This window comes from Amphiprion ocellaris, chromosome 23 (genome assembly GCF_022539595.1).
Source record: "Amphiprion ocellaris isolate individual 3 ecotype Okinawa chromosome 23, ASM2253959v1, whole genome shotgun sequence".
In the NCBI taxonomy this organism is placed as follows: Eukaryota; Metazoa; Chordata; class Actinopteri; family Pomacentridae; genus Amphiprion; species Amphiprion ocellaris.
In genome coordinates this window covers 24,421,981-24,436,104 of record NC_072788.1, presented here as the reverse complement: position 1 = coordinate 24,436,104, position 14,124 = coordinate 24,421,981, and the positions used below count along the sequence as shown (strand labels likewise).

The window sequence follows — 14,124 nt, the reverse complement described above, 5'->3', positions numbered from 1 at the left end:
TCAGCCGCATGAAATGAGGCAGAAATGGAAAAACCAAAGAGAGAATTTGAGACGAACACATGAGAAGAGTCGAGGCATCGAGGGAGGAGGCTGGAGGAGAATCATTACAGACGCTGATGGATCCACAACCAGGTCTGAGAAGGTCTGGTTTCATTTCACTGCTTCCCTTTTATTTGTAAAAGGAGTTCGAAACCTTAAAAGGATGAGATCACATGTTTTCATCAAAACTACACCCTCGAAATACCAAAAACCTGCCAGAGATCTTCAAGAAAAACCATCAAAATCAAACTAAATGTCCCAAATGTGACCAAAAACAACCAGGAAGAGACACAAAATGAACACAAAACCAGCAGAAGTGAACAAAAACAAGAATAAAGAGAAGCAAAGGGAAAGAAAATCAACAGTATGAGGCAAAAAAAAATGATCAAAAGAGACAAGAAACAACCACAAGCAGATAAAATGAGGAAAAAGATTCAAATGACTAAAATCTGAAATAAAATGTCCTAAATCTGACACAAAATGGCCAGAATTGTAACAAAAAAAGCAAAATGACCCCCAGAAGACACAAAACTGATAATATGAGATGTAAATATGGACAAAAATGAAAGACAAAGAGACTAAATGATGAAAATCAGACATAGAATGTCTCAAATGTGACACAAAATGAACAAAAACAGCCAGACAGAGACAAAAAGATAAACAAGTTTAAACACAAAACCACCACAAGGGAACAAAACCAGCATAAAGAGAAGAAAAGTGATGGAAAATTAACAATATGAGACACAAAATGATTCAGTTTGTCATCTTTTGTGACTTTTTTCAATGTGATTTTTAATTTTAGTAGGTTTTTGTGTTGTTTTTTCATCTTTTCTCACCGTCATTGTATCTTTGTGTCAACTTTAAGTCTTCTTGTGTAACTTTTTCATGTTTTTTTTCATTTTTATGTTTTTTCATGTTGACTTTTAAGACATTTCTTTTGAGTGCTCTGTTTTTTTCATATTTTTTGGACATTTTTGTGTTTCTGTGACGTTTGTGTGTCTCATTTCTTCATTGTTTTGTGTCATTTTATGTCATTTAATGCATCTTTTTGTCATCATGTACTATTTTTTGCATCTTTTGGGTAATTTTTGTGTTTTTGTTTTATTTTTAAAACTTTTTTCTGACATTCTTGTCGGTTTTTGTATCTTTTTGTGTCATTTTTATGTGTGCCGTCATTTTATTTACTATTTTTTTTTTAACTCTTTCAGTGTAATTTTTGTGTTATTTTTTGCATTTTTGTGTAATTTTTGTATCAGTTTTTGCACCTATGATTAATTTAATTTCACTGTTTTGTGTCATTTTTTTGCATCTTTTGTGTCATTTTATCATAATTTTGTGTCATTTTTGTTTTTCTATTATTTTTTTCAATTTTTTGGGTATTTTTTGCATCTTTTGTGTAATTTTGGTGTTTTTGTTTCATTTTTAGACCTTTTTTCTGGCATTTTTCTGTCGGTTTTGCATCTTTTTGTGTTTTAAGTTTTTCCGTCAATACTCTTTTCTGTCATTTTTGTGTTGTTTTTGTGTGTTTTCTGGGTTTTTCTGGGTTTTTTAGACCGTACTCTGTCAGTTTTGTGTCGTTTCTGCATCTTTTTCTGTCAGTTTTTCATCTTGTGATTGGTGTCTGTCATTTTTGACTTTTCTTTCATTTGTAGTTTTTTAAAAAATCTTCTTGTGTATTTTTTGCATTATTTTTGCATTTTAGTGTCATTTAGTGCATCTTTTATTGTTGTAGCGTGTTGTTTATACATCTTTTGTGTAATTTTTGTGTTTTTGTTTTATTCTTCAACCTTTTCCTGACATTTTTGTGTCATTTAATGCCTTTTTTTGTCATCATGTGTCATTTTGATGTCTTTCCATCATTTTTTCCATCCTTTCTGTCTTTTCTGGCCTCTGCATGTTATTTCTGTGTGTTTTGCTGTGGTTTTGTTTGTCTCTGCTGATCTCGGAGCTGCTGCTGGATCCGTTTGGATTCAGGGAGTTGAACGGACGACGTTCTGCTGGTCGTCCTTCTACCTTCCTGAACATTTCACATCACATCAATCCCACCAGTCGCTCCTCAGATTCGCTCGGCTGATCCTCCGTCTGAGAAAAAAAGCTTTCAGGCCTCGACAGAACAACAAAAACCTCAAATTTCTGCTTCTGTGATCCTCAGAAAACGCTTTATGTCTGAAACAACGGAAAGATGTTGAGCAGCAAACCAGGACAGGCTGAGAATAAATAGAATAAATAGAAAACTGCTCATCAGAAACCAGCTAAAAGCATCTGCATCTTTTTGTGTAGTATGAAATAGTTTTCTGACATTTTTGTGTCATTCTTTGCATTTTTTGTGATTGTTTCCAGTCATTTGTTACTTTACTGTCATTTCTGCATCTGTGTGTCATTTTTGTGTAACTTTTTAAAACCTTTTTCTGTCATTTTTAGGGTTTGTTTGCATCTTCCGTCTGTTATTTGTGTAATTTTGAGATTGTTTTCTGACATTTCTGCATTATTGTTTTCATATTTTGTGTCATTTTTTCATGTTTTATGTGATTCCTTTCAGTCATTTTTGACTTTGGTCTCATTTCTGCATCTTATTGTGTCAATATGTGCTATTTTTGCATCTTTTGTACAATATTTGTTCATTTTTTAAACCTTTTTTGACATTTTTGTGTCATTTTTTTTTATCTTTTGTGTCATTTCTTGCACCTTTATTGATTGTGGTCAGTGATTTGTGACTTTACCATCTTTTCTGCATCTTTTTGTGTCATAATGCATTACTTTAGTGGAGTATTTGTGTAATTTTTAGACTTTTTCCTGACATTTTTGAGTAATTTGTTTTCATTATTTTGATTTTTGTTTGTTATTTTTGACTTTTCTGTCATTTATGTGTCTTTTTGTTTCATTATGTGTGACTGTTGGGTCCTTTTCTGAGGTTTTTGTGTTATTTTTGCATCTTTTGTGTGAGGGGAAAATAAAACAGCAGCAAGAAACACCCAAAAAGAGCTCATTTGCATCTCTATTTGTTTCACTGCTTAATGAATTGAAATGTGTTTTGTACCATTTATTGAGGCACAGTTGTGTTTTTTGTGGAATTAAAACGGGAGAATCCTGCTAGTTTGATTGTTTTCTGCCCGTCTTTGCCTCCTAGAGACCAGATTCTGGACCAGTCTGTTGCTCTGAACACTTGCAGCGTCTCTGAACATCTGAATCATCAGCGTCGCTGCACAGACGGAGGAATCTGTTCACACTTTCATTCAGCAGCAATAAATAAAGCCGAGGTGAGATCGCCTGCCATGTGTCGCAGCTGATGACAGTTAAACGTCGGCTTCTGTTGCACTTATTATCCAAATCCTGGTAAATGTTTGGGGTCGACACGTTCTGCAGCTCATTAAAAACACACAGCTTGGTCTTTTATAATGATGGGGGTTTTGTTCTCTGCAAATGTTGTCATTAATTAACCATTAAAGGGATAAAACCACAGCAGCAGCACTGGAAACCCTTGATGTGAACTGAAGTCACTGCCAGGCTGAGGTTTCTCAGAAATATGTGCACTGTGGCCAAAAAATAAGGTCTACACAACACTTTTTGGTGAATTTAGAGAAATTCTCAGCCATGAAGCCATTTTCAGGTTTGTACAAAATCAGACAAAGATGGTCTAAAAAAAACTTCAAAAAAACGCATCATTTTATAAAGTTCCATATATATATAAATATATATATATATATATATATAGACACACACACACATCTTTATGGATGGATTCATGTTTCTACTAAAATACAGTTTTTAGTCGATATTTCACCAGCTTTTCAGGCTCTAACATCACAGAAATTCATGTACAGAACAGAACTCAGACCACAACGAGGCCAAGGAACAAACACCTCCACCAGAGTCAACGTACCGACGGCCAGGTTGGCGATGAAGAAGTTGGTGACGGTGCGAAGCGTCCTGAAGCGGTAGATGACGTAGATGACCAGAGAATTACCCAGAACCCCCAGCACGATGATGGTGCTGTAGGCCAGGATCAGCACCACCTAAAAACAAACAAACAAACAAAAGTAAACAAAGGAGGAGTCTAGCTCGCAACTATGAATTATCTATGAAAAGTCTGCATTGTTAGCAATTCTACCCAAAGTTTAAATTGGGATTTGTAAGAAGCAAGAACCCAGAACCAGCAGAAATGAGGATTATTTCTTCAGTAGAAGGTACTTCTAGTTAAAACTGCCTACATTACGTGCTAATAGTGGCATTTTTTTCATTTTATGGACCCGGTAAGTATTTATTGCTGTCGTTTTATGTTAGTTTACTGTGTTAATTAGCATGAAACAAAATGCAGAAATGGATGTGTTTCAGTTTCAAGGGAGTAATGAAGTAAAAGTAGAACCAATCAGATTGATTTGAGTCTTAATAATGGGTGGAAAGAGCAGCAAACATAGATCTTGTGTTAGGTTACATAACAGAATCCATCCATGTCGGTTCCCATTGATCCACCCTGAAATGCTCTAAAAGTAATGGAAACAAGGCTCGTACCTGAACACTCAGTAGCTTAATGGGGTCCTCTGGAAAATTCACTCCCTCGAACACCGGCGTGGGTAGAACCGGACGGATGACACTGGCGTTCGGGTCATAGTCATTGTCAGGCGGCGGGAGGTGAACCACTTCCTGTGTGGCGTTGACTGCGCTGAAGGCCTCCATGTTTGATCAAACGTGTCCAGCCGGCAGCGCCATTCTACAAACTCACATTTACAGTCGCACGGCCTGTAAGATGACAAAGAAACACAAACACAAGTAAATATTGGAAATCAATGGAATTAAAGATCTATACATGTTCACACATTCAGAAGCCAGAGCCTTTCCTTCCTGAGGCGTTGAACGGTTTGACAGAACTTCCTCAAGGCCAACCAAAAGTCCTTCTCCATAGCCCCTCCAAACTCCTCCCACACCTGAGTTTTTGCTTCTGCGACTAGAGCCCTTTTGGCCGACCGACACTCGTCAGATCCTTCAGGAGACCCCAGAGCAAGTCAAGCCCAAAAGGCCTCTTTCTTCAGCCTGACGGCTTCCCTCACCGCCGGTGTCCACCAGCAGGTTTCTGCAAAGGAGGCGGGATGCAGGAGAAACTCTTCTGCAGGTGGGAGTTGAAAATCCCATGGACAGGAACCTCCACCAGACGTTCCCAGTTCACCCTCACTACACGTTTGGGTTTACCAGGTCTGTCCAGCAGTCTTCCCCACCATCAGATCCAACTCACCACCAGGTGGTGATCAGCTGACAGCTCTGCTCCTCTCTTCACCCGAGTGTCCAAGACATACAGCCACAGGTCTGATGATACGACTATGAAGTCGATCATGGACCTTTGATCTAAGATGTTCTGGTACCAAGTACACTTATGAGCAACCTAATGCTTGAACATGGTGTGTGTTATGGTCAGTCTATGACTAGCACAGAAGTCCAATAACAAAACACCACTCGAGTTCAGATCAGGCCGTTCCTACCAATCACCCGTAGCGATTCATCAGGGGAAATGTATAAAAATGGTCTTCAAAACATTCCTCTCATAATGTTTTGTTGTTTTTTTTCTTTTTAGTCTTTCATAAGTTTTCATTAAACCTCCTAGAAACAGGATATGAGGCTCTTTCTGGTTATTTTTTACACTAAACCGGGTCAGAAATCCACCTCCTAAGTAACCGTTAATCCTTTAACCTACAAAACAACGAGGCCAGATTAGAAAGTAAAACACTGGATGTCACATTTCACCAGAAAACCGTCCTCTGTTCAGGTAATAAAGTATTATTTCTGAAAAAGATCTCTGGCTGTGGATTAATTACATAAAGTGTTTTCAAAACCCTGAATTTACTTGTGTAAAAATCAAATAAAATCCAGCTAAATAATACAAAAGAAGAATGAAGCAGCTGTAGTAGAGTGGAAGCTGCAGTTTTAGCCATTGTTTCTGCCAATATTCATAAAGACGCTAAAAATAAACAATCAGTGTGAGGCTGCTGCTGATTCAGAGACGTGGGCGAAGTAAAGGTCTGAGATCCGGCAAAGTTCCAGCAAATTATTCCTGGACTTTCTGAGCAAAGAAGCTGCAAAGTTAGACCTCAAAACGTCACATTTCTGGCCATTTATCGGAGCTTTGTCAATATTCACACTAAATCCAGACACTGCAGCTGCTTAAACACAAATATTTCCTGGTTTATTTCCTCCTGCATGACGATAATGTGGCATTTTTTCCATGTTTTCTGACATTTCAGAGACCAAACTGTTGTTATTTGCAGCTCTGGAAGAGGCAGTCTGATCAAAACAGAGTCTGTAGAAATACAAGAGATTCTGGTTGTTTGTGTCTTTTTGTGCTTGTTTTGTGTCTTTTGTGGTAGCTTTATGTGTCTTTGTGGGTTTTTTTGTGTTTTTGTGGTCATTTTGTGTCTCTGTGGTTGTTTTGTGTCTTTTTGTGGTTGTTTTATGTTTCTTTGTGGTAGTTTTGCATCTCGTGGTTGTTTTGTGGTTTTCTATGGCCGTTTTGTGTGTTTTTGTGGATGGTTTGAGTGTCTGTCGTGTGTCTTTTTGTGGTTGGTTTGTGTGTCTCTGTGCTTGTTTTGTGTGTCTCTGTGCATGTTTTGTGTCTTTTTGCAGTCATTTTGTGTGTCTTTGCAGTTGTTTTGTGTGTCTTTGTGGTTGTTTTGTGTGTCTTTGTGGTTGTTTTGTGTGTCTTTGTGGTTGTCGTGTCTTTTTGTGGTCGTTTTGTGTGTCGTGGCTGTTGTGTGTCTTTTTGTGTATTTGTGGTTGTTTTGTGTCTGTGGTTGTTTTGTGTGTCTTGTGGTTGTCTTGTGTGTCTTTATAGTAGCTTTGTGTCATTTTGTAGTTCTTTTGTGTGTCATTGTGGTTGTTGTCTTTTTATGTATTTGTGGTCGTTTTGTGTCTCTTTGTGGTTGTTTTGTGTGTCTTTGCAGTTGTCTTGTGTGTCTGTGGTCGTTTTGTGTTTCTTTGAGGTTGTTTTGTGTGTCTTTGTGGTTGTTTTTTGTATACTTTGAGTTGCTTTGTGTGTCTTTGTACTCCTTCTTGCCACTTGCTTGTCACCTTTAATAGAGTCAAGCAGACGTTGTGTTGTTGTGTTGTTGCGTTGTCGTGTTGTCGTGTTGTGTAGTTCACAGGTGGGAGGAAGCATCACCAGCTGTGTCACATCCAGCTGTGACCTTCTGTCTTTCACAGCTGTGTGATGTGGGTCAAGCGCCGCGGGGAGACACGCAAACAACACAAATACAGACGCACAAACAACACAACCACAGACACACAAACACAATCAATGCAAGCACAGACACACAACGACATGCGGTCACAGTCCAGTGCGCTGCCTCGGGGCGTTCAGCTCAGCACTGATCCTGGCCGACAGCGTCGCACAATGCAGCCAGGCAGACTCACAAAGGTCTGAGGGAGTTCACACCTCAGTCTGCCCATCAACACAAAAGTAACACAACTGTGGAGAGACGGATGACTGGAGGAGTTTCATTTGTTGTTGGTGGACGGATCGTAAATCAACTCAGACCAATGATGACGCAAAACTATGACAACACAGTTATTTGTGGTTGTTTTGTCTTTTTGTTGATTTGTGTCATTTTGTAGTTGTATCTTTTCATAGTCATTTTGCATGTCGTGTTCATTTTGTGTTTTCTTGTGGTCATTTTCTGTCTGTTTTTGGTTGTTTTGTGTGCATTTTTAATTGTTTAGTGTCTCTTTGCTATCATTTTCTGTCTCCTTTTATTAGTTTTGTGTATTTTTGTAATTTTCTGTCTCTTTTTAGTTGTTTTGTGTTGTTTTGCATCCTGTTTTGTGCATCATTGTGGTTGTTTTGTGTCTTTTTAGTGGTGTTTTGTCTCTGTTGTTGTTTTGTGTCTTTTTGTTGTCATATTCCCTCTCTTTTTAGTTGTTTTGTGTTGTTTTGTATCCTGTTTTGTGTGTCGTTGCTGTTGTTTTGTGTCTGTTTAGTGGTGTTGTGTCTCTTTGTTGTCGTTTTGTGTCTTTTGTTGTCATATTCCCTCTCTTTTTAGTTGTTTTGTGTCTTTTTTCAAATCATTTCATGTCTCTTTTTGGTGGCTTTTTGTCTTTTTGTAGTCATTTTGTGTTTTTTTGTGCTGATTTTGTGTCTCCTTGTGGTTGTTTTGTGTCTATTGGTGGTCATCTTGTGCCACTTTGTCATCGTTTTGTCTTTTTATAGTCATGCTGAGTGTCTTTGTGGTTGTTTCTGTCTCATGTTGATCATTTAGATGCGTTGTGTCACTTTTTAGTCGTTCTGTCTTTTTGTGCTCGTTTACTGTCTCTTCTTTGCAGTAGACTTCTGTAATGTTGTGTTGCACTTCTTTTATGCTTTTGTGTCTCTTTGTAGTAACGTTGCATGTGTTTGTGTGTTGTTTTGTGTTTTTTTTCAGGAACATGTGTAGAAACTGACATGAAAATGGCAAAATACGATTAAAACTAAAATCTTTCAGCTCCTAAAGTCAGACGGAACGCAGCAGCCGGCAGCAACAAGCTGAATAAAATCAGTTTTACACGATATTCAGTTATTTATGTTCCTCTGCTTTTGTTCACATTCAGTTGTTTCTGCTCGACATGGAGGTCAGATCCAGAGTGTGACTTCAAAAAGAGCCGACGCTGAAGGATGTAGCATCAAAGACGTGAAGCTCTAATGAGACAAGTGTTGCAGCGTCAGACCTCCGTCTTTAAAACAGCTGCTGCCCTAAAAATAACCACAAACTGTCCAATTAGAGCCTCAAAGCAACACACACTCCTGAAATAGTCCAGAATGTGTTCGACACATGACAGAGTTCTGATGTCAAGCTGTGTAGTCAGCTTTTTGTGGTTGTTTTGTACCTCCGTTTGGGCTTTTTCTGTCACTTTGGGGTCATTTTGTGTGTTTTTGTGGTGCTTTTGTGTCCCTTTTTGGTCCTTTTTGGTCATTTTGGGGTCATTTTATATGTTTTTGTGGTCATTTTGTATGTTTTTGTTGTCAGTTTCTGTGTGTTTTTGGTCATTTTGTGTCTTTATCATGGTTCTCTGTTATTTTGTGTGTTTTTGTGATCATTTTGTGTGTTTTGTGGTTGTTTTGTGTGTTTTTGTGGTAATTCTGTGTCTCTTTGTAATTTTGCATCTCTTTTCTGTCCTTTTCTGTCATTTTGGGGTAATTTTGTGCATTTCTGTGATTGTTTTGTGCTTTTGTGGTTGTTTTGTGTTTTTGTGGTTGTTTTGTATGGTTTTGTTGTTGTTTTCCGTCAGCTTTTTGGTTGTTTTGTGTCTCTTTTTAGAGTTTTGTGTTCTATGGAGCATAATACTGCCACCGCCATGTTTGATTGTCTCGAGTTTCCATTTATTCCTAGAACACCTTTTTATTTCAATAATGGCATCATTGAAACACATTCATCTTTGTCACACAAAAAAAACAATCCTGCATATTGGAACTTCAGTTGAGCCCAAAGAAAAGGCCTTCTGAAGGGAACAAAACCTGAGCAGAAATTTGTTTGAGAAGATGAGGCCTTTAACCCCAAGAACATCAAACCTACCATCCAGCATGGTGGTGGCAGTATCATGCTCTGGGGCTTTCTAGAAGAGATTCTGGACTGGTTTCAGACTCTATGTTGGACTGGTTCTGGACTTTCTTGGGACTGGTTTATGTTTGATTTCAGTCTTGATTCTTTTGGTTTTCAATGGGTTTTAAAGTTGGTTCAGGATTTATTTTACTCTGGATCTGGTCCTGGATGAGGACTGGTTTCAGACTATCTTGAGTGGATCTTGGACTTTTTCTAGGAGTAGATTAGGTTTGGTTTAGGTCCTGATTTTGTACTGGTTGCTGACTTTTTCTAGGACTGGTTTCAGACTGTATTCTGACTGGTTCTGAACATTATTTTAGACTGACTTTTATTTGATTTTGGTTCTGGTTTTAGACCTTTTTAGGACTGGTTCAGGACTGTCTTGGGCGGGTCTTTTTTTAACCCCACAAACACCAAACTTATCATCAAGCATGGTGGTGGCAGTATCATGCTCTGGAGCTTTGTAGAAGTGCTTCTGGACTGGTTTCAGACTGTATTCTGACTGGTTCTGAACATTTTTTGGACTGGTTTATGTATTCTGCAGTTTGATCCATTTATCTTTAAATCTTACAGTGTGCAGAAGGACAAATGTGTTTTCTAAATGCTTTTTATCTCAACAAATGCTTGGCTGTTTCTCTGTCAAACACATTAATGCCGACGTTTGTGGTTGTTTGAAGCAGGTGGCTTTAATAGAATCCAACATGTTCTCGCTTCTGTGGCGGCCCGGCTTCTTCTTCCTTTAATATTTCCATTGTTTTCTTGGCTGCGACGGCGGAAACAGAACAAATCCTCTTAGCGTGGGTTCTCCTGCTAATCTTCTCCCTACACTTTGTTTACAGACATCGCCTTTTACATACATTCTGTTATCTCTGAAAAAAAAAATCCAGAAAAAACAGCTTTTTTAAAGAATCAACGGATTTGCTAATTCCCACAAAGTGAATGCCCAGACAGAGTCCAACACTTTGATTTAATTGAAGTTCATTGGCATTCGGTGGACGCCTCTAATCTCGCTGGATCGCTCTGTTCTTTATTTATTTGTACAAGGGTCGAATCAAAGAGAAACATCAAGGGGGCACTCCAGAGCCCACAAAGTGCGGTAAACTCTTTAACTTCAATCACGCCGGGGTTCCTCGAGGGTAAAACAAATTGACCCAAAGCGAAGCCGAGGTTAATAAAGCTCATCTCCGGAGCTTCAACGTTTCCCAGAACAAAGCGGATGTGAAGGGAATCCTCTTGTACTCCAGAACATCCTGCAGTTTCTGATTAATGAGGACTTTCCTCGGTAGATTTCAAAGTCAGTGCTGACGTTTTTACAGCCTGTAGGTGGAAAATTAAGACCTAAAAGCAGCCAAATTCTCTATTAACAGCCCCTGTTTGTGGTGTATCCACAAACATACAGACCACTAGAACTGAATGACTTTAAAAAAGAAGCAAACTAAAATAAACAGCAGATCTACAGACATTAAATTGTAATGATGTAAGATGCAGTAACAACAAGACTGAATATTACATAAATGTGAAATGATTCTAAACTATCACCTCCCAATAACTGTGAAGTTGAGCATTGAATATTTTTCCTTTCATTAATTAGTCTTAGACTGGTCTCCCCAAAGTCCTGACTTAAACCCATCAAGAACCTGAAGAAACAAGTCAGGAGTTCAACAAATTTAGTGGAACGGCATCAGAAGTTGTGCTGTTCCACTAAATTTGTTGCCTTTTGGCCTCACACTTGACCCGTTTAAATTGATCGTATAATGATACTGCCACCTCCATGCTTGAAGGTAGGTATAGTGTACAGAATAAAAGCTTGTGGACGGAAACCAGAAGAACCGAACTGAGGTGAAAATGGACAAATTTTACCAGATATTAGCATTTTTGTGTGAATACTTATGATCCAGCAGAATTTGTCATAACCCTATCACCTCCCAACAACTGTGAAGTTGAGCACTGAGCGTTTTTCCTTTCGTGAACAATCAAATACTAATCCTTTACAAAGAATATATTAAAAATACAAAGTGGATTCATAAAATAAAGATGAAAATAAATTAAAAATTGCTTAAAAGTTCACAAAATCTGTTTGAAAGTAAGTTGAAATGTGTCCAAAATGACTTAAAATTTGGCCAAAATTACTCAAAATTGGTCCATAATTAGCTAAACATTCTCCAAAAGCACTCAGAAATTGTTGAAATTACAAAAACTTGTCAATGGTTACTCAAAGATTGTCCAAAATTAGTCCAAATTTGTTCCAAATAACTCAAAATGTGTCCAAAAATAACTTGCTAGCAAAGAGTTTCTACAGAAGAACAAAATGAAAATCAGAATGTTCAAAATAACTCAAAATTTGTCCAAAATCACTCAATTTCTGCCAAAATGAAGTTGAAAAATACAAAAAAATAACTTAAATTTGTCCAAAATAAGGTGAAATTGATCAAAATGGGTCACAATGTATCCAAAATGATGACAAAATGTCCAAAATACTTCAAATCTTCATCCAATTTTGTTGAAAATTTTTCAAAAAAGGATTCAAAATAACTCAATTTAAGCCCATATTAAGTTGAAAATGTTTCAAAATGGCTCAAATCATCCAGAATCACTTGAAACTGACCAAATGAACTCTAAACATCTCCAAAATTACTACAAAGAAATTGTCCAAATTTTGTTAGAAAATCTAAAAAATTAGTCAACATTTGTACTAAATCTGACAGATCCAAAATATTTTAAAATGTGTCCACGATGACTCAAAATTATCCAAAATGACTCAAAGTTATACAATTTCCTCCTAAATTAACTTGAAAAATGATCAAAATAGATAAAATAATGTCCAAACTTACAAAAATGTTGACCAAATTTAGTTGATTTTTTTTAAATTTCTCAGATTTGTACAAATGTTTCTTAAAATGACTCATAATTGTAATAAATTACCAGAATTGTCCCAAAATATAAAACATGGTCCAAAATATTTCAAAATGGTTCAAATAATCCAGAATTACTTGAAATTGACCAAATTAACTCTAAACATCTCCACAATTACAACAAAAAATGTCCAAATTTAATTAGAAAATAGAAAACCTTTGTATTAAACCAGATAGACCCGAAGGATTTTAAAAATGTATCCGCGATAACTTGAAGTTACACAATTTATACCTAAATTAGCTGAAAATAATGTCCAAACTTACTCAATTTTTGACCAAATTTAGTTGAATTTTTTTAATTATTCATTTTCCAAAACATTTTCCAAAAGAACTCAATTTATGCCCAAATTAAGTTGAACATTTTTAAATGGCTCAAATCTTCCAAAATGACGAGTTAATGTCCAAAAATACTCAGAACTTTTGTCCAATTTTGTTAAAAAATTTTACAAAAAAAAACCCCAAAAAACAAACAAAACTCAGATTTGCACAAAATGTGTCGTAAAAAGACTAAAAATTGTTGTCAATTTTGCAAAATTTCCCCAAAATTAGTTTTAATTGTGCAAAATATGACCTGTTCAAGCATGTGGTCTGACTTGAATACAGCAGAACGTCTTTGTTGGATTATAAAGAGAAATATTTATTGAGAAATATGAGCGTTTCTGAAGGAAACTACAATGAAAAGCCGTTGAACAGTAGAAGGTTTGAAGTTCCTGCTGCAGGGCCTGTATCAGTGTAACTACCGTTTCCTGTGAAGAGGTGAGTGTTTGAAAGCTCGGCTCTCTGATGAGACGTTTGATGACTAATTAACCGGCCGACAGAGTCATTAATTCAGTCATTAACTGACCGCCTAATTAACTGACTCATTGGCCCGACACATGTTCACAGCGGCTAATAAATCCCAGATGACAGAGTTTTACGCCTCATACATCTTCATTAATTTCATTAACGGGCACAAATTACCAGACGTGTGAGGATTCTAGGTGGAGGTTTCATTTTACCGAAGCAACGACAAACACATCCGCTGATTTATAGAAGAAGGCAGCTGCATTAGGATGGAACAAAAACTGAGCAGAAATCTGTTTGGAGGAGAGAAGATGAGGCTTTTAACTCCAAGAACACCAAACCTAGCATCAAGCATGGAGGTGGCAGTATCATGCTGTGGAGCTTTACACAAAAAACAACCAAAAAGAGGCACAAAATGATTAAAACAAGGCAAAGAAAACAATCAGAATGATGCAGAAAATGACCAAAATCAGGCACAAAACAACAGAAATGAGACAAAAACAACCAAAATGAGACACTACACAGCTAGGGTTAGGTTTGGTTCTGGGATGGTTTTGTGTCTATTTTTCATTCTTTTCTGTCATTTTGGGGTCATTTTGTGTGTTTTTGTGATCATTTTATATGTTTTTCTAGTCGTTTTGTGTCTGTTATTGATCGTTGCCTGTCATTTTGTGTGATTTTTGATATTTTTGTGTCTTTGTAGTGGATTTGTGTCTGTTTTTGGTCCTTTTCTGTCATTTTGCATGTCGTTGTGATCTTTTGTGTGTCTTTATAGTGGTTTTGTGTCTGTTTGTGGTCCTTTTCTGTCATTTTGTGTGTTTTTGTGATTGTTTATT

The 14,124-nt window shown here is 37.1% G+C and overlaps 1 protein-coding gene across 1 annotated transcript in view; it reads right to left on the bottom strand.

Moving 5' to 3' along the window:
• npy2rl (neuropeptide Y receptor Y2, like) overlaps positions 1–14,124 on the bottom strand; it is a 41,361-nt gene that overhangs the window by 17,015 nt on the left and 10,222 nt on the right. The window contains exons 2-3 of the mRNA XM_023262475.3: positions 4,549–4,776; positions 3,920–4,052 (exon numbers count right to left, since the gene is read on the bottom strand). Of these exons, the coding sequence (XP_023118243.2) occupies positions 3,920–4,052; positions 4,549–4,713 (298 nt within the window). The 5' untranslated portion in view covers positions 4,714–4,776. The remainder of the gene's footprint in view (positions 1–3,919; positions 4,053–4,548; positions 4,777–14,124) is intronic.